Genomic DNA, 17,265 nt, shown 5'->3' on the forward strand with positions numbered 1-17,265 from the left:
CTTCCAGTCCACTGTGCCCTCTCAACCTGCCCTGACTATCATTATGCCCCCAACAGAAGTCACTCCTTTCCCCGCATCTGAGCGAATTCTTCCTCGGCGGATTGTCAAGAGGAGAGGAACCACTCGTGAGCGCACGGGATGTCTGACCTGCCGACAAAGGTAAATAATCGATCTATATTCTCCATCTTTGCTCTGGTCGATGTATATATACTTACTTCTCCCAGAAAGAAGAGATGTGACCTCGGCCAACCTATATGCAAAGAATGTGTGCGCTTAAATTATAGGTGTCAGTGGGAGGACCCTAGAGCGTTCGGCGACAACCATAAAGCTGCCCCATTGCAGCAAATCGCTCAGATCAAGAATGACCAAAATAGCATGTTTCGCCTCCTGCGGAATCCCGATCCTATCCTATTCTGGGTCGATGCGCACTCCGATTGTGCGAGCTCGTCGAGTCGACGTCATTTTCTCCGCTATTACACTCAAACTTTTAGCATTCTTCTCACCAGTAACATGGAAAATAATTGTTTCTTATCTGGTGGGTCTTTGGTGTTGCTCCATACTTTCACACCTAGTGGTGCTGACTCCGTCTTGATAGCATTTCTCCCCATGGCCATGTATAGCCCGCCCCTCCTGACCTCCTTGGTCGCTTGGTCTTCTTCTCATTTGTCATTACGTGATGATTCGTTCCTGCAAGTTGCTACTCAGAATCGGTGCTTGGCTCTTCGGGATCTCCGACATGCACTTGATTCCGATTTAGTCAATGTGGAGATCACCCTTGCCATGTCGTTGGTCTTGTGCTCATTGGAGAGCATAATGGCCGATAACGGCAATGCTTGGTATCTTCATCTCGTTGGCGCTGCCGGGGTCATTGCCTCCAAACTCAATACGCCGGAGTCACTAGGAGGCTCCGAACAAATTTCGGAACGCATGCTACGACATTTCGCAGATGCGTATACGGGCCGCTGGCTGCTGCGCAACTTCGCATATCGCGACATTGTAATGTCCGTTGCGCAGGACCGGCCGCCCTTGTTGAGCTCCCATCAGCTTCGAACACTGGACGAGCCCCAGCTGCCTGATTCACATTTTGGGCTTGCGTCGGAGATCTTAGAGATTCTCTCAATCACCAGTACACTCAAGGGGAAACTGAAGAATTTGCTCTCTGGGCCAGCAGTTGCGGGTGAATCTAACCAGGATGGATCCGATGATGGCCAACAGGCTATGCGAATCCTCGAAATGATGCCTGAATTTGCCTCGCTCGAGGCTCGCCTTATTGACTGGAAGTGTCCCTTGTCTGCGGATATGTCTTTAGCGCTCTTGGCTGAGTCCTATCGCAGCTCGGCTATGATTCATTTATATCGTGTCATGCGCTGGGCGTGTCCGGAGCGACAAGACGAGCTTTTAGCAATGACTACTGGTCAGGTCGCCGCAATTGTGAGTAGTGTTTCACAGATGCCGACGCGTAGTCTACCGGAGTGTGCATTGCTCTTTCCTCTATTCCTTGCAGGGGGAGAAGCCACCCTAGAATCACATATTCAGTCTATCCGACAGCGAATGCTTGATATGATTAAATCCCGGTTGTTTCGCAACGTGGAAGTGGCGCTGTCCGTCCTGGAAAAACTATGGCGGCTGAGAATGGTGGGAGAATCAATGGAACCCTCTGTGCGAATTGACTGGCTTGATATTGTACGGCAGGATGGGATCTATCTTTCTTTATCATGAGAGATTTCATGAAGTCTATCTCCTTGGAGCAGCTTTTAATCATGTTGTATGTATAAAATGACACGAGATCTACCGCACAAACTGATCCGCAAAGCTGGCGCCCAGACCAACCTCCTCGTAGTGCTTCCGCGCTGCCTGAAGCTTGCTGAAGACATCCTCAATTCCCAATGCCTTGCCGTCAACATCCACGTAGATATACGCGCCCGTCACGTGGAACAAGGTAATCATCTCCTGAACCCCATCGGGCACTTCCAAAGTGTGGATGTCGCCGGGGGGCTCGAAGGCATATCCACCTTCCTCGGCCCACCAAGGGTGCTCAAGATAGTGCCATCGACCCCGTAGAACAGTAGCATGGACGGGTCCTGTGTGTCGGTGGCGTGACAAGATTCCGCTCTTCCTGACGCGTAGGATGTTCACAAAGTATCCGTGGGACACATTGAAGCATAACGGACGAAACCAAACATCCTTGGCCTGGGGGACCCAAAACCGCTCGTCACATTCCAAGTCGAGAACGCCGGTGACTACTAAGTCGTCAGGGACACTAGGCAGCTTGGGACCCCGATAAGCTGCGGTGGAAAGATCGCCCTTCTCCATTGTCTGAACAACCGGCATTAGTTAGTTAGCTAGTGTCACAGGCGTTTTATGTAATCGACTGTTTACCTTGGACATTTTGGCTTTGTGATGATATGGTCTTGATGTCTATTCGGATATGTCGGACCTCGGGAGATCCCTAGGTCTTATATATACGGACTCGTCACGGTACGTAGTCGCCAATCTTCCGGCGTTAAGGGCGGCGAAACCAATGGATACTTCAACTGCCTCCACGATTGCACTAAAATCTACAATCTTGGAATAACAGGGTGGGCCTGTGATGTGGAGTGGTCTTTTTCTGGCCCGCCTTACTGGGAGGTTAGACTTTCGACTCGGCGTCAACAGCGGCTTTTTCTAGCGTCGGTAAATGAAGTTAGAATTTGGGCTACAAGGTGATGTGAAGTTCCCTCGTTATAAAACCAAATAAATTATCCTGCTATCCAGGGGTTTTTCTCAAGCTAACCGAATTCTCTGATCTCTCACTATTTATTCCCTTCGAAATGGCCACCGACGAGTTCGTTGCACGTTCCCACATCCTACACCGGGCATTCTCCGAGCAGCCTGCGAAGATAGTGGGCGGTGATGGTATCAGTCTTATCTTAGACAATGGTGAGAAAGTGATCGATGCTAGTTGTGGTCCATCGGTATCTTGTCTAGGTCACACCCAGCCTGAGGTTTTTGACGCCATTACGAATCACCTCAAAAATGACATCGCCTACGTTTATTCCGGCTCTCCTTACACCAATGGCGCGACAGAGGAGCTTGCTGATATCCTCCTCGCTGAGAAGCCCGGCGGTTTATCCAAGGCAATTTTTGTCAATTCGGGTAGCGAGGCGACGGACGCAGCGCTCAAGCTAGCGATCCAATACTGGCACGAACGTGGCCAGCCTCAACGCACACATTTTATCTCTCGGAAGCAGAGCTACCATGGTAACACTATCGGCGCTCTATGTGTCTCGGGCCATGAGTCGCGAAGAGAATTTTACAAGGATTTCATGTCATCTAATGTGTCCTTTGTGGACCCTTGCTACGCCTACCGCATGAAGTGGGAGATGGAATCGAACGAGGACTTCGCGCAACGCTTAGCTCGTCAATTTGAGGATGAAATCATCCGCGTTGGCCCCGACCGCGTCGCGGGCTTCATCGCTGAGACTGTCAGTGGAACCACTCTCGGCTGTTTGCCCGCCGTACCTGGTTATTTCAAAGCCATCCGGGATATTTGCGACAAATATGAAGTTTTGCTGATCCTGGATGAAGTATGACCCCGTTTCTTCTTCCATTAAGGTGCTAAGCGCTTTCAGTTAAGCGCAAGACGGTGATTGACTATTTTACAGATCATTTGCGGCATGGGCAAAACCGGCACTATGCACGCCTGGGAGCAGGAGGGTATACGTGGTCCCGATATTCAGACCATCGGTAAGGCCCTCGGTGCAGGATTTGTCCCGCTCTCCGGTGTTTTGCTCCATCAGAAGATATTCGACGCGTTGTCTGCAGGCTCTGGTGGGCTCGCGCATGGCCACACATTCCAGGTATATTACTATGGGATGCACAGTTGATGGCTGAAACTAAATTGGTTGTTAGGCCCACCCCCTGGCGTGCGCTGCTGCTATCGCAGTACAGAAAATCATCAAGCGGGATAATTTGATCGAACGAGTGGCGGAAATGGGCCATAAACTCGAAGCGCTTCTCTATGAAGAGATCGGCCCTCTTCCACTGGTTGGTGATATCCGCGGCCGGGGTCTATTCTGGGCTATTGAGTTTGTGCTTGACAAGAACTCAAAGTCTGCTTTCTTGCCTCGGGACAACTTCTGTGGCAAGGTTGTGAAGGTCGCTCTCAGTATGGGTTTAAATATTCTCGGAAATTTGGGCCACACTGGTGAATACCAGGTTGATCACGTTCTGGTCTGTCCGGCCTACACTACGACAGAAGTGGAGCTCGCGAATATCGTTTCGCTACTTAGATCTTCTATTTTGGAGACGACTCGGCAATTCGTCGTGGCGGAGCAACCTAATGAAATCCCCAATTGCAAAGTCAATGTGAAGGTTGCTGAGGTCGGGCTTGTCGAGATATGAACAAGAGTAGCTGTTCTTCTTCTACGAGAAACATGAAGAAGTCCATTGCCAATTTCCAAGGGTTTTCATTTAGATAATATTCTACATGTATCCTTTTTCGGGTGTTTCAATTTATTTAGGGAATGATCCTTATCATAGGGAATGATACCAATCTGGGGTAGCAATATTTGAGTCATAAGTATGACTATCTCGGTATTGAAGATAGACATCCATTTGATGATCTCGGCGTATTCCTTCTTGTTCTCTCTAAGAAGTTTTGTCTCTTCATTTTGAGAAATTACTAGTGAACTACTGTCAGCTTTGTACAGCTTTAGCAGGGTCTGGGTTGAACAGACTATATAGGGTAATTGCCATACATTCAAATAGCTTGAAGCCATCCGCGCCTTGAAATGCAGGAACTTTGCCGAACTTGCTAATACTCAAATGACCGGGAGTCCTGGGCATCTCGCAAATGTCAAGATCGAGACCATTATCCTTAGCCACGGCCTTGATGGCTATTGTTCGGCACTGGTCGCCCTGAGAGAAAAATGGGATATTAGCAATCGGTAACCTAGTGTAAACACTGGCATTGGGTCCTACAGGAAATGTGTACAATGTCCCAAAACTCATTATTCAGGCAATTTGGTTCCAATATTGTAAGACAGATGAAACCCATTTGTGAAGGGAATATCGGTAAGTCCCTCTATTTCAAGCCTATGGTTCTCTTGTTCTCCTGCGACGGTATTGCATTCGGAGGATTCCCCGCATTTGTCGGAGGAAGAGCTTCTTTAGGCTTAGAGTTTTGCTAGATAGGTCCACTCTCGCCTATTTGGGCTGAAACTCGTTCCTGTATTTCCAGTCGTATTCAAACATTGAAAGCAAACAATGTCAATCCAGACACCACGCCAGGCACCGAGCTAGGCGCCGTATCATGGACGTGGACGTGGACGTGAGACGAAGACGGGCCCGTAGAGGTGTATAAGAAGGAAAATACGTGTGTAGAGTACGTCAGCTAAAATGAATAGAATGTATTTTTTTTTACCTATAGAGGATATAAAACAATGGCAAAGCCCAGAATATAAAGTGATGATATGAAGACCTCGCAGGCCTAGGCTCAAAAATAATGCATACAGAGTATCTCCTTTAGGCTTTAGGTAGGTGACTCGATATAATACCTCATTTGGCGGTCAGCTATTTTTGGGACGCGGCAGTTTGGTGTTTGGGAGCCTCAGGCGAATGCGCGACGCGTCGACCTCATCGCACTTGCCTCGCCTCAACCTTGGGATCATTGTAGAGCTACCAAAGTTGGTGTATTTGTTTTATCTATTTTGGGATAAATGTAAGTCCTCATCTTAATCGTTTTCAAGTCCCTATGCTGACATGCCTGGAAGGTATCGACAACGCCCGGCCGGTGGCGACGACAGCGTCAAGACTCCCTTACAACCGAAATCTGTTAATACTCAGAACTCGATCGACCGACTTGTAAGGCCATTTAAGTGTCCAGGGAGTGCAACACCTACTCGCGCATCTGAGAAACCATCAAGAAAGAGACGAAAGGTCAACTATGCCAACGCCGACGGGAGCGTGGAAGATGGAGCGGAGAAGCCATACACGAATGATGACCGGCTCGCTTTGGAAACAAGAGAGGCCAACAGATTCCCCGCGTATAAACCGAGGGACAAAGATGTGGCGTTCAGGTCACGATTTCAGGTTCCGTTCATTAACAAAGCCACCGGCGAATACAGTTCCGGTCGGGTGGCTCCAACATTGGGGATGCGACAAGGCGCGACATTTGTGGTCAAGCCACTTCATGACCCCAGTGGAGAATTTGCGATTGTTCTATACGACCCTACAGTAGACGACATCGAGGAACCTGCGCCCAAAAACCCAGAAGCACCGACGGAGGATACACCAACATTGGATGAGCCAATTATACATAAGAGTCTAGCAGACATTCTGGGGCTCAAAAAGAACGTGGAGGAAAGACCAAAGGTGCCTGTCGTGATTGATCCGAGACTGTGCAAAGTACTTCGGCCTCATCAAGTCGAGGGTGTGAAGGTATTGCGCTCCGAGATAAGCTGTGCCATGGGAGAAGAGCTGACACTATGCTTACGTATAGTTCCTTTATCGATGTGTTACTGGGCTGGTTGACAAGAACGCCAATGGATGCATCATGGCAGACGGCATGGGACTTGGTAAAACGGTAAGATTGACCAACCATGTTTCATACCTTGCTTCTAACGAACACAGCTTCAATGCATCGCATTGATGTGGACGCTACTCAAGCAGGCCCCCGAGGCCGGAAGAACTACCATTCAGAAATGTGTCATTGCATGTCCGTCAAGTTTAGTTGGTAATTGGGCCAACGAACTGGGTGAGTTATGCGTACCCTACTTCTTATTAACTTGACTGACCATATCAGTAAAATGGCTTGGAAAGGACGCCACCACGCCTTTTGCGATCGATGGAAAGGCCACGAAGGCTGAGTTAATAACACAGATTAAGCAATGGGCCATTGCGTCAGGGCGTGGAATTGTCAGGCCCGTCCTTATTGTGTCCTACGAGACACTCCGTATGTATGCGGACACTTTGAATGATACCCCGATCGGACTTCTTCTATGTGACGAAGGTCATCGACTAAAAAACAAGGAAAGCTTGACATGGACTGCTTTGAATAAACTTAATGTTACTCGCCGAGTGATTCTTTCTGGAACCCCTATCCAGAATGATCTGTCTGAGTACTTCGCTCTTCTTCACTTCGCGAACCCGAACCTTCTCGGCTCCCAGGCCGATTTCCGGAAGAGGTTCGAACTACCGATTCTGCGAGGCCGGGATGCCGCAGGCACAGACGCAGACAAGAAGCTAGGAGATGAACGCTTACTGGAGCTCTCTGGGATTGTCAACAAGTTCATCATCCGCCGGACGAACGAGCTCCTCTCCAAATACTTACCCGTCAAGTATGAGCATGTTGTGTTCTGCAACATGTCACAATTCCAGCGCGGTCTTTACAACCATTTCATTAAGAGCCCGGAGATTCAAAGCCTTCTTCGCGGCAAAGGCAGTCAGCCGCTGAAAGCCATTGGTCTTTTGAAAAAGCTTTGCAATCATCCGGATCTGCTTGATCTAGCGAACGACCTTCCAGGATGCGAGCACACGTTCCCTGAGGACTATTCACCACCCGATTCTCGAGGCCGCGATAGAGAAATAAAGAGTTGGTACTCTGGCAAAATGATGGTGCTCGATCGCATGCTAGCCCGAATTCGACAAGACACCAATGACAAAATCGTCCTCATCAGCAATTACACTCAGACCTTAGATCTTTTCGAGAGGCTTTGCCGGGCGCGGGGTTACGGCTCATTGCGCCTCGACGGCAGCATGAACATTAAGAAGCGCACAAAACTAGTCGACAAGTTCAATGACCCAGAGAGTCCGGAATTTATATTCCTCCTAAGTAGTAAGGCTGGCGGGTGTGGATTGAATCTAATCGGCGCCAATCGGCTGGTACTATTCGATCCAGACTGGAACCCAGCCGCTGACCAGCAAGCGTTGGCACGAGTGTGGCGAGACGGACAGAAGAAAGACTGTTTCGTCTACCGGTTCATTGCAACAGGCTCGATCGAAGAGAAGATCTTCCAGCGCCAGTCTCACAAACAGTCCCTCTCGTCATGTGTCGTGGACTCTGCGGAAGATGTCGAGCGTCATTTCTCCCTCGACTCCCTGCGAGAACTCTTCCAGTTCAAACCAGACACTCGGAGTGACACTCATGACACATTCAAATGCAAACGCTGCCGGCCCGACGGCTTGCAATATATCAAGGCCCCCGCCATGCTGTATGGTGATACTAGTTCGTGGAACCATTTTGTCAATACTGGCGAGAAGGGGCCACTTAATCAAATCCAGGATCTGCTTCTTCGTCAAGAGAGTGGGGAGCAGGATGTTTCGGCTATTTTCCAGTACATCAGTCACTGATACACTTATTTGGCATACTTGGGCAGGTTCGGAGTTACTACATTATTGGGCACATTGTATCTTTGGAGTGTATTCATTTGGGAAGGAACAATCATGACCATAGAATGATTTGATGTTTTGTTGTATCATCCTGCCGAAAAATGATAATATTTTTGCATTCAAGAGCAGTAGGACTTAGGTACTTAGCAACGAAGCTCAAAGTGCTCTATATATCACACTCCACCGAGAACATAGAATCATAGAATATAGTCATCCTCCCCTACAGCGACGATTCTGTCATCCCAAACTAATTTCCGTGTGACCGAGATGACTATATATATATCTGGTAACTACAGGTGTAACATCATACTATAGGGTACGATCCGCCGTTATATGATCGCACATACAGGTCCAGGACACACCCCCGCTATTTCCAGCTTCTATACTGCGTAGTGCATCAATGAACCAAAGGCCCGCAATCACTTCAGGATATGGCCCATCTGCCTCGGCCCGCCCCGGGGATGCTCTACTGGTATATATTCACCGGCACGTGATGGGCCACCCCACTATGGAAATCTGGGGAGCTTGGAATCATTACCGTTTGTGTCAAGAATCTTCAATCTGGCCCTTGGAGCTGACATCTCATGGCCGCAGACTTCTGGGCTGGTTACATCAGCGGGGCCATTGGGATCATCATCGGCAATCCCCTTGATCTCATCAAAGTCCGGCTGCAGGCGGGACACTCACATGCAGATGCATCGCGGGCACAATTGAGCCGCTTCGAAAAAGCAAGCTCTCTTGTTCGAGGTCCGTGCCACCCCGATTCAGCGATACCGATAGCAAAATCAATTGACCATCGTTACAGGCGCGGCTGCTCCGATCCTAGGCTATGGAGCTCTCAATGCGATTCTTTTTGTTGCTTACAACCGATCGCTAGCAGCATTGGACGGGTCCGTAACGGATCCCACCAATCCCGTGGGGGTCTCGGCTTACAAGATCTGGCTGGCCGGTGCGGTAGGCGGACTGGCTAGCTGGACCATCTCCTCGCCAACGGAGTTCATCAAATGTCGGGCACAGCTGGATCGCCGGCCAGATGTCTCGTCGTGGACGGTCGCCAAGGATATTTTCCGAACGCGTGGTTGGAGGGGTCTCTACTTTGGGGGCTTGATTACTAGCGCCAGAGATTCGATTGGCTATGGATTCTAGTATGGAACCAACACGCCACTCCCGGCTACCCCAGTGTATCAATCTAGGAGATCTAGTGCTGACGTAGCGCAGTTTTTGGTCCTACGAACTTTGCAAACGATTTATGACCTCCCACGATGAGGGTTCTCACCAGGCTGCTTTGAAGATTCTGCTTTGCGGTGGCATTGCCGGCGTTGTTACTTGGGGCTCGGTGTTTCCTTTGGATATGATCAAAACACGACTGCAGGCACAGACAATTACGGATTATGCGCCTGGGACTGAGAGCCAATCTCTGTTACGTTCACAGCGCCAGACGTTGAATTCCTTCCAGATTGCGAAGGAGGTCTATCATGTCGAGGGTATCAAGGCTTTCTATCGTGGCCTTGGAGTCTGCAGTGTCAGAGCGTTCATTGTGAATGCCGTTCAGGTATGTTTTCTGCTCGTTGTCATGAACTAAACAACTGACATCTGCTAGTGGGCGGCATATGAATGGTTGATGAAGAGCTTTAATCATTCCTGGGATGCGCAAGTGACAAGCCAGGAGCCCATCGCGGGCCTGTAACCACCACCGAGGTTAGAATATAGAAGATCTAAAACACATCAACACAGCAGCAGCCAAGCTACGCAGTTACCGGGGTCCGATTTAGGTTAGATTCTATTTGGTATTGAGGTATTTATATTGGAATTACTCGGTAGTATTGCTAGTAAGGGGGTAAATTTCGCCCAGATGTTGTGTTTTCGCCGATAGTCGGCAGTTTCGAGTCACCCGCAAAACGGAAGAGCGAAACCCCGGCGAGTATCGGCAATATAAAAAATAATTGCCTCACGTGATACTCCACCGATATGCATGAGGAAAGTCATCAGAATGAGTCTAGATGGATTGTCCTGGAAACTTTTGTATGTCGATTTGCGTACATCGATTGCTGGAAAGGGTATCATGGTCGCGTAGCAAAGGTTTGATTTTTATCCCGGAAGGCGAAGGTCAAGCTTCGCTTCACTCCTTCATCTCGTCAGAATTTTCTTCGCGCTTGCCGTTGTCGATGAGACCTAGTCCGATCGCACGCTCGGCAAGCAATTGGCTGTGAGGCTCATCGCGCAGGATGCGAAGTCTAAGGGTAGCTAGTTAGCGATGGGATATATCATATAAGACAATGTGCGTCGGGCACTCACCTCCGCTTGTGGTTCTTTCCTCGGGCGTGCGCCTTGAGGTTGTAGTCACTCTCAAACCATTTGGCGCACTCTGTGCAGTAGAACTTGCCTAGGCCAGGCAGGTCCTCCACATCCTTCGAGTCCTTGTACTTCTGGAGGTGACGGGGAGTTTTGATATCCGCGACGACTTGATCGTAGTCTCTGTGGGTGGGTTAGCCAAAAATAGGTACACGGACAACCCCTATGCCAGACGTACCTTGTGCGGCGCTTGTTCTTGACTTTCCTGAGAGCACCCATTGTCACGGATAGCCGAAATATCTCGGAGCTGGAGCCGAGCAGTATCAAAATAGATGCAAGGGAATGAAAATTGGTTATCACCGATTTCCGGAGTGAACGAGGTGCAAAGCGGGTCAAGAGAGGCTTCGAACAACAAAAGCGAGTGTTCGAGACGAAATTTCCGCCGATTGTGGGTCCTGGCCAGCGATTGAAATGCACGGCCGCTGATTGGCTGGCGATCAGAGACGGCACCTTGATGGGCGATGTGGGATTGCCGTTCGGCTCACCTCGGCTTAGTTGATTTCGTCACCGTACATCGCTGTATTTAATGACGTTTGCATGAGGTATGTGGTTTGCGATATGTAATTCGAGTCTACGGGTTGAATGGCTACTTGAATATCTACATAGATAACGTAGATCTAGGTGTCGGATATACTATAGGATCTGAAGTCCTGTCCAGGTAAATCTATTAATATAGCACTATATCGTGGCATCATCGACTAGTAAACAGATGTTGATCATTGGCGGGCCTCATCCCTATGAAACCCATCAAATCCACATGTACGTCAAGCTATCTTTTGACGGATAGCACGGGGTACAGGCCGGAAGAGTTACCTGAAGGCACATTGACCATTCCAGAGCCCTTTGGTCCGAAATGGGAGAGCTGGGCGAAAGGGGCCATGTAATTGGAAACTCGCTGATTGGTGGCCGAGTTATACCCGTCACATGCCTTGTATCGAGATTACGGTCCCGGTACATCCCCAGGCAAACACACAGGCCACGAAGGTTGAATATGAGAACTTCACATAGGGAAGACAATATGGAGAGAAAAAAGATCGGCTATACATCCTACGTATGAGCTATTGTCTAGGGTAGTAAATCCTGAAAAAAATCCAGCCAAATCTCGAGATCTCTCGGCTATTAGCAGCCTCTATCAAATTGCCCAGCCCGTCTTGCCGTCGCATGCGGCAGGCCTACTTTAGTACAATACCAACGTATCGTATCGCCGTGGTAACAGCGGTTACGGCTCTACTCCCGGTCCCCGTAGAACCTTTCTCCCACTCAAAACCAAGCTTTAATCCTCTTCTTCCTTTTGATCTCTTCTTTTCTCATACTACTCTCCACTCTCATAGTTTGGTGAATAGCTCTTGGATGTGCAATCCCATCTCGTAGAGCTTCCATCATGATTTCTACACGCCTCGCGCGCGCTGGTGCGCTGGTACGTCTTCCCTCCCTCAGCTCCAGCTTATTATTGCCACATGGCAATAATCCTGAGTGCCAGTCGATTCTTGATAGATGGATAACTAACTTGTCTTGAATATAGGCCCCTAAGTTCCGTCTTGTAAGCAACGACCTTGTTTCCAGGCTTCCAAAACATGTCGCATGGCACTTTTGCTGGCGTGCATGATAGCTCGGACATAGCTACACCTGCAGTTACTGACTTTTCAATGTTTAGATGACTGGAAGCCGGGCCTTCGCTACTACCGTTGACCCCCTCGACCAGAAGGTTGAGATGACCAACCACGAACATGTGAGTGGCTGCCAGCCTAGCGCCCAGAACCCGGCGTGGAGTACGATTCCAAGCAATAGCGACTAACCTATTTCATATTAGGGTCACTACATCAACTACAAGAAGATGTCCGAGAACCTCGCCATCGTCCGTTCCCGTCTGCAGCGCCCTCTCACTTTCTCCGAGAAGGTCCTGTACTCTCACTTGGACGACCCCCACGGCCAGGACATCGAGCGTGGTGTCTCTTACCTCAAGCTGCGCCCCGATCGTGTTGCTTGCCAGGATGCCACCGCCCAGATGGCCATTCTGCAGTTCATGTCCGCCAACATGGAGCGTGTCCAGACCCCCACCACCGTCCACTGTGATCACTTGATTGAGGCCCAGGTTGGAGGTGAGAAGGATCTTGCCCGTGCCAACGACATCAACAAGGAGGTCTACGACTTCCTTGCCTCCGCTACCGCCAAGTACAACATTGGTTTCTGGCGCCCCGGCTCCGGTATCATTCACCAGATCGTTCTTGAGAACTACGCTTTCCCCGGTGCTCTGATCATCGGTACCGACTCCCACACCCCCAACGCTGGTGGTCTCGGTTGCGCCGCTATCGGTGTCGGTGGTGCTGATGCCGTCGACGTTATGGCTGGTCTCCCCTGGGAGTTGAAGGCCCCCAAGGTCATTGGTGTCCGTCTCACTGGTAAGATGTCCGGCTGGACCACCCCCAAGGATATCATCCTTAAGGTCGCTGGTCTCCTCACCGTCAAGGGTGGTACCGGTGCCATCATCGAGTACCACGGTCCCGGTGTTGACTCCCTGTCCTGCACTGGTATGGGTACCATCTGTAACATGGGTGCCGAGATTGGTGCTACTACCTCCATCTTCCCCTTCAACGACCGCATGTACGACTACTTGAAGGCCACCAAGCGTCAGCACATTGGTGACTTCTCTCGCCAGTACGCTGAGTCGCTCCGCACCGATCCCGATGCCAAGTACGACCAGCTCGTTGAGATCAACCTCGATGAGCTCGAGCCCTACATCAACGGTCCCTTCACTCCCGATCTTGCCACCCCCATCTCCGACTTCAAGAACGCTGTCAAGGCCAACAAGTGGCCCGAAGAGCTCAAGGTCGGTCTGATCGGTTCTTGCACCAACTCCTCCTACGAGGATATGTCCCGCGCTGCTTCCATCGCCCAGGACGCCATTGACCACGGTGTCAAGGCCAAGTCTCTGTTCACCGTCACCCCCGGTTCCGAGCAGATTCGCGCCACCATCGCCCGTGATGGTCAGCTCGAGACCCTCGAGGAGTTCGGCGGTGTCATCCTCGCCAACGCCTGCGGACCTTGCATTGGTCAGTGGGACCGCAAGGACGTGAAGAAGGGTGAGGCCAACTCTATTATCTCCTCTTACAACCGTAACTTCACTGGCCGTAACGATGCCAACCCCGCCACCCACGCGTTCGTTGCGTCTCCCGATCTGGTCGTCGCCATGACCATTGCCGGTACTCTCAACTTCAACCCCCTCACCGACACCCTCAAGGACAAGAACGGCAAGGAGTTCAAGCTCAAGGCTCCCTCCGGTGACGGTCTTCCCAGCCGCGGCTACGATGCTGGCCGTGACACCTACCAGGCTCCCCCCGCCGATCGCTCCCAGGTCACCGTCAATGTCTCCCCTACCTCCGATCGTCTCCAGATTCTCGCTGGCTTCGCTAAGTGGGATGGCAAGGATGCCCTCGACATGCCCATCCTGATCAAGTGTAAGGGTAAGACCACCACTGATCACATCTCCATGGCTGGCCCTTGGTTGAAGTACCGTGGCCACTTGGACAACATCTCCAACAACATGTTGATTGGTGCCACCAACGCCGAGAACGGTGAGGCCAACAAGGTCAAGAACTGCTTCACCAAGAAGTACGACGCCGTCCCCGCCACTGCCCGTGACTACAAGGCTCGTGGCGTCAAGTGGGTTGTCGTCGGTGACTGGAACTACGGTGAGGGATCTTCCCGTGAGCATGCCGCTCTCGAGCCCCGCCACCTCGGTGGTCTCGCCATCATCTGCCGTTCCTTCGCTCGTATCCACGAGACCAACTTGAAGAAGCAGGGTATGCTTCCTCTCACCTTCGTCGACCCCGCCGACTACGAGAAGATCGGACCCGAGGACAAGGTCGACCTCCTCTGCACTGAGCTCGCCGTTGGCAAGCCCATCACTTTCCGTATTCACCCCAAGGACGGTGGCGCCGCTTTCGACATTCCCCTCCAGCACACCTTCAACGAGTCCCAGTTGGAGTGGTTCCGTGACGGCTCTGCCCTCAACACCATGGCCCGCAAGGCTGCTCAGGCTTAAATGCGCTTCTGGTGTCGTGACTCCCCAACCTTAAAACCTTCAAGTGTTTCGGTTATCGCCGAGACACCTGTGTAAACTACGTTCTCTTGTGTGTTGAACAATTCAGATACATGCTTCTTGAAAACCACGGTGTCACACGGCAGCTATTGGATTAGTTGGCTATTGCCCGTGTTCTCTTTTCAAGAGCAGGATACGAGGAGTTGCGCTCTGGGAAAAATTATGATGAACTTGTGTGTTTTTGTAGGCCTGTTTTTCTCGGCCTTGCGTTGATTCCCGATATCTGGGTGGGCTCAATGGATATAACTCTTTTGATTTTTACATCACTGTCTTTGTATGTTAGAAATGGCATACATACACAATTTCCTTTTGTTTTTTTCAACTGGTTCCTTTCATAGATCGTAGATGTGTATACAAAGTATCTCAACCGTGGTCCGTCATAGTAGACAGCCATGAATGTCCCAGAGTAATCCACTTGACACCTCTGAGGCTCGGACACATCCAAGGCTGAGATAAGCTACCGAGGCTCAGTTTCTGCCCCGCGTCGGTTGGACTTCAGTATAAGATTGACCTGGACGCCATCAGACTGTCTTATTCCGTCATTGGTTCGAATTTAGTACTTTGATATTTTCAAGTCCACCTCTACATCTCATTGCAAACCTATACTATCGAATAAGCCTAGAGCATCTTGCATGATAAGCCACCCATCAGTTGAATGCTGATCTGCACTTCAGGACAGATATAAAGATCGGGTTGTTGAGAATCCTCCCTTCCATCTACTATCTCCGCCTCATTCCAAAATATGGCGACCCAGCTCGTCCAGCTTCCAGAAGTGGAGCGCCTTAGCGCCTCAGTCGTGAGGATTTTAGGCGGGAATCCGGGGAAGGTGAGTGCATAGATGCCATCAAGTCAGTATACCACAGCAAGCTGATCGATAGCACCAACGCAATACAGTTCACACTCCAAGGTAAGCATCTCACTCCCTCCCAAAACCCAGAAGAAAACACCTAACCATAAGCCAGGCACAAACACATACTTAATTGGTCGCGGCCATAAGCGAATCTTAATAGACACAGGCGAAGGCAAGCCCACATGGGCAGCAAACCTTCAGTCCGTGCTCTCAGAAGAAAATGCAATAGTGCACCAGGCTCTGCTGACACACTGGCACGGCGACCATGTCAGCGGGCTGCCAGATCTGCTCAGAATCTGTCCCCAGGCTCAGATCTTCAAAAACCAGCCTGATTCCACTCAGACGGATATCCAGGAGGGCCAGGTGTTCTCCGTCGAAGGTGCTACTTTGACAGCATTCCATACGCCTGGACATACGGTTGACCATATGGTATTTATGCTCGAGGAGGAGAATGCTATGATTACGGGTGATAGTAAGTGCGGCTCTTCAATCCAACCCTTCGATGAAAATGATATACAATGTCCCTCGAAATATCTAACCCAAATCTACAGACGTCCTAGGCCACGGTACATCCGTCTTCGAGGATCTCAAAACCTACCTCAGCAGTCTGCACCGGATGCGCGACCGCGTCGCCTCAGGCCGGGGATACCCCGGACACGGGGCGGTGATCGAGAACGCCGGTGCGCGGATCACCGAGTACATCAAGCACCGTCAGCAGCGGGAAGACGAGGTCCTGCGCGTGCTGCGATTCGGTAAGCTTGATGTCGCGGATGGCGAGTCGGCGCCGGAGCACAAGCAGGCGTGGACGCCTATTGAGTTGGTCAAGCGTATTTATCGGGACGTTCCTGAGAATTTGCATTTACCGGCTTCGCATGGTGTGTCGCAGGTGCTGTTGAAGCTTGAGGATGAGGGGCGGACGGTTCATGATTCGGACTCTGGGAAATGGAGTCTTGTGAGTGAGAAGTCGGCCTTGTAGTTGTATAGCTATATAGTTTTATTCGCTATAGAACCGAAATGGGATCTAACTAGATACGTTTTGTCTTAGAATAACATTCGACGTCAGCACTCGGTCACTCGTCTTCCTGGCTAGGCCATGTTGTACAAAGTCAGAATGACCAAAAGACGAAGAATTTACTGTCGAAAAATATCTCTTTTGAATCGCATAGAAATTATAGCACGATATCCCCTTCCCTTTATATATTTCCCTGCAGTCCATGTGAGTGATAGAGGCCCACCGGTAGTTCCAACAATTCCAGGAGTGACGTTCACTTTCCGGTCCCCCGCTTTGCCCTCACCTTTCACCTTTTTTCTCTCCCTCCACACACTCGCCATATCTTGTTTGGTATTACTGCTAGCAGGTATTCACCTATGGAGATAGATTGCTAGTTTGGTGCTCATCCGGAGTCAATATCCACTTGTTCCAAAGGTTGGTTCGCATTCGTCATGATCTCCAAGGGTTTCCCCGCCTCCAAAACCGACTCTAATCGCATGTTCGCTCGAAACTACAGGGTCCACTTTGCTTCGACTACAACTTACAGCCCTTATTCTAATCCAAATAATCCCATCCTCTGCTTTCGCCCGGCATCCGATCCAT

At 50.3% G+C, this 17,265-nt stretch overlaps 9 protein-coding genes across 9 annotated transcripts; 6 read left to right on the forward strand and 3 right to left on the reverse strand.

The window, feature by feature from the left end:
- Positions 1-43: 43 nt before the first annotated feature.
- Positions 44-1,522, forward strand: LCP9604111_5319 (Zn(II)2Cys6 transcription factor; the record flags this gene model as incomplete). Its single annotated transcript, XM_039073116.1, has 4 exons — positions 44-159; positions 225-535; positions 596-1,431; positions 1,505-1,522. The coding sequence occupies 4 exons, from the start codon at positions 44-46 to the stop codon at positions 1,520-1,522; spliced, it is 1,281 nt and encodes a 426-aa protein (XP_038928781.1).
- A 266-nt stretch (positions 1,523-1,788) lies between these two features.
- LCP9604111_5320 (2,4'-dihydroxyacetophenone dioxygenase family protein) lies at positions 1,789-2,388 on the reverse strand (the record flags this gene model as incomplete). Its single annotated transcript, XM_039073118.1, has 2 exons — positions 1,789-2,316; positions 2,380-2,388. 2 exons carry the CDS (start codon positions 2,386-2,388, stop codon positions 1,789-1,791), a joined length of 537 nt encoding a protein of 178 aa, XP_038928782.1.
- A 422-nt stretch (positions 2,389-2,810) lies between these two features.
- On the forward strand, positions 2,811-4,383 carry LCP9604111_5321 (uncharacterized protein; the record flags this gene model as incomplete). Its single annotated transcript, XM_039073119.1, has 3 exons — positions 2,811-3,566; positions 3,645-3,839; positions 3,892-4,383. 3 exons carry the CDS (start codon positions 2,811-2,813, stop codon positions 4,381-4,383), a joined length of 1,443 nt encoding a protein of 480 aa, XP_038928783.1.
- A 294-nt stretch (positions 4,384-4,677) lies between these two features.
- Positions 4,678-4,992, reverse strand: psoE (glutathione S-transferase psoE; the record flags this gene model as incomplete). Its single annotated transcript, XM_039073120.1, has 2 exons — positions 4,678-4,899; positions 4,963-4,992. 2 exons carry the CDS (start codon positions 4,990-4,992, stop codon positions 4,678-4,680), a joined length of 252 nt encoding a protein of 83 aa, XP_038928784.1.
- A 606-nt stretch (positions 4,993-5,598) lies between these two features.
- Positions 5,599-8,331, forward strand: LCP9604111_5323 (DNA-dependent ATPase RAD54; the record flags this gene model as incomplete). Its single annotated transcript, XM_039073121.1, has 6 exons — positions 5,599-5,701; positions 5,754-5,844; positions 5,907-6,420; positions 6,482-6,565; positions 6,613-6,736; positions 6,785-8,331. The coding sequence occupies 6 exons, from the start codon at positions 5,599-5,601 to the stop codon at positions 8,329-8,331; spliced, it is 2,463 nt and encodes an 820-aa protein (XP_038928785.1).
- Positions 8,332-8,770: 439 nt separating this feature from the next.
- On the forward strand, positions 8,771-10,057 carry LCP9604111_5324 (uncharacterized protein; the record flags this gene model as incomplete). The annotated part of the gene is made up of 5 exons (XM_039073122.1): positions 8,771-8,909; positions 8,965-9,117; positions 9,176-9,515; positions 9,589-9,922; positions 9,971-10,057. The coding sequence occupies 5 exons, from the start codon at positions 8,771-8,773 to the stop codon at positions 10,055-10,057; spliced, it is 1,053 nt and encodes a 350-aa protein (XP_038928786.1).
- A 432-nt stretch (positions 10,058-10,489) lies between these two features.
- Positions 10,490-10,941, reverse strand: LCP9604111_5325 (putative C2H2 finger domain protein; the record flags this gene model as incomplete). The annotated part of the gene is made up of 3 exons (XM_039073123.1): positions 10,490-10,604; positions 10,666-10,845; positions 10,901-10,941. The coding sequence occupies 3 exons, from the start codon at positions 10,939-10,941 to the stop codon at positions 10,490-10,492; spliced, it is 336 nt and encodes a 111-aa protein (XP_038928787.1).
- Positions 10,942-12,103: 1,162 nt separating this feature from the next.
- Positions 12,104-14,764, forward strand: acoA (aconitate hydratase ACO1; the record flags this gene model as incomplete). The annotated part of the gene is made up of 4 exons (XM_039073124.1): positions 12,104-12,139; positions 12,245-12,262; positions 12,377-12,451; positions 12,533-14,764. 4 exons carry the CDS (start codon positions 12,104-12,106, stop codon positions 14,762-14,764), a joined length of 2,361 nt encoding a protein of 786 aa, XP_038928788.1.
- Positions 14,765-15,563: 799 nt separating this feature from the next.
- On the forward strand, positions 15,564-17,221 carry LCP9604111_5327 (uncharacterized protein; the record flags this gene model as incomplete). The annotated part of the gene is made up of 7 exons (XM_039073125.1): positions 15,564-15,647; positions 15,716-15,728; positions 15,784-16,143; positions 16,223-16,623; positions 16,847-16,887; positions 17,058-17,097; positions 17,180-17,221. 7 exons carry the CDS (start codon positions 15,564-15,566, stop codon positions 17,219-17,221), a joined length of 981 nt encoding a protein of 326 aa, XP_038928789.1.
- Between the last annotated feature and the right edge of the window lie 44 nt (positions 17,222-17,265).

The sequence above is a fragment of the Penicillium roqueforti genome, assembly GCF_015533775.1.
Source record: "Penicillium roqueforti strain LCP96 04111 chromosome Unknown scaffold_12, whole genome shotgun sequence".
Classification (NCBI taxonomy): Eukaryota; Fungi; Ascomycota; class Eurotiomycetes; order Eurotiales; family Aspergillaceae; genus Penicillium; species Penicillium roqueforti.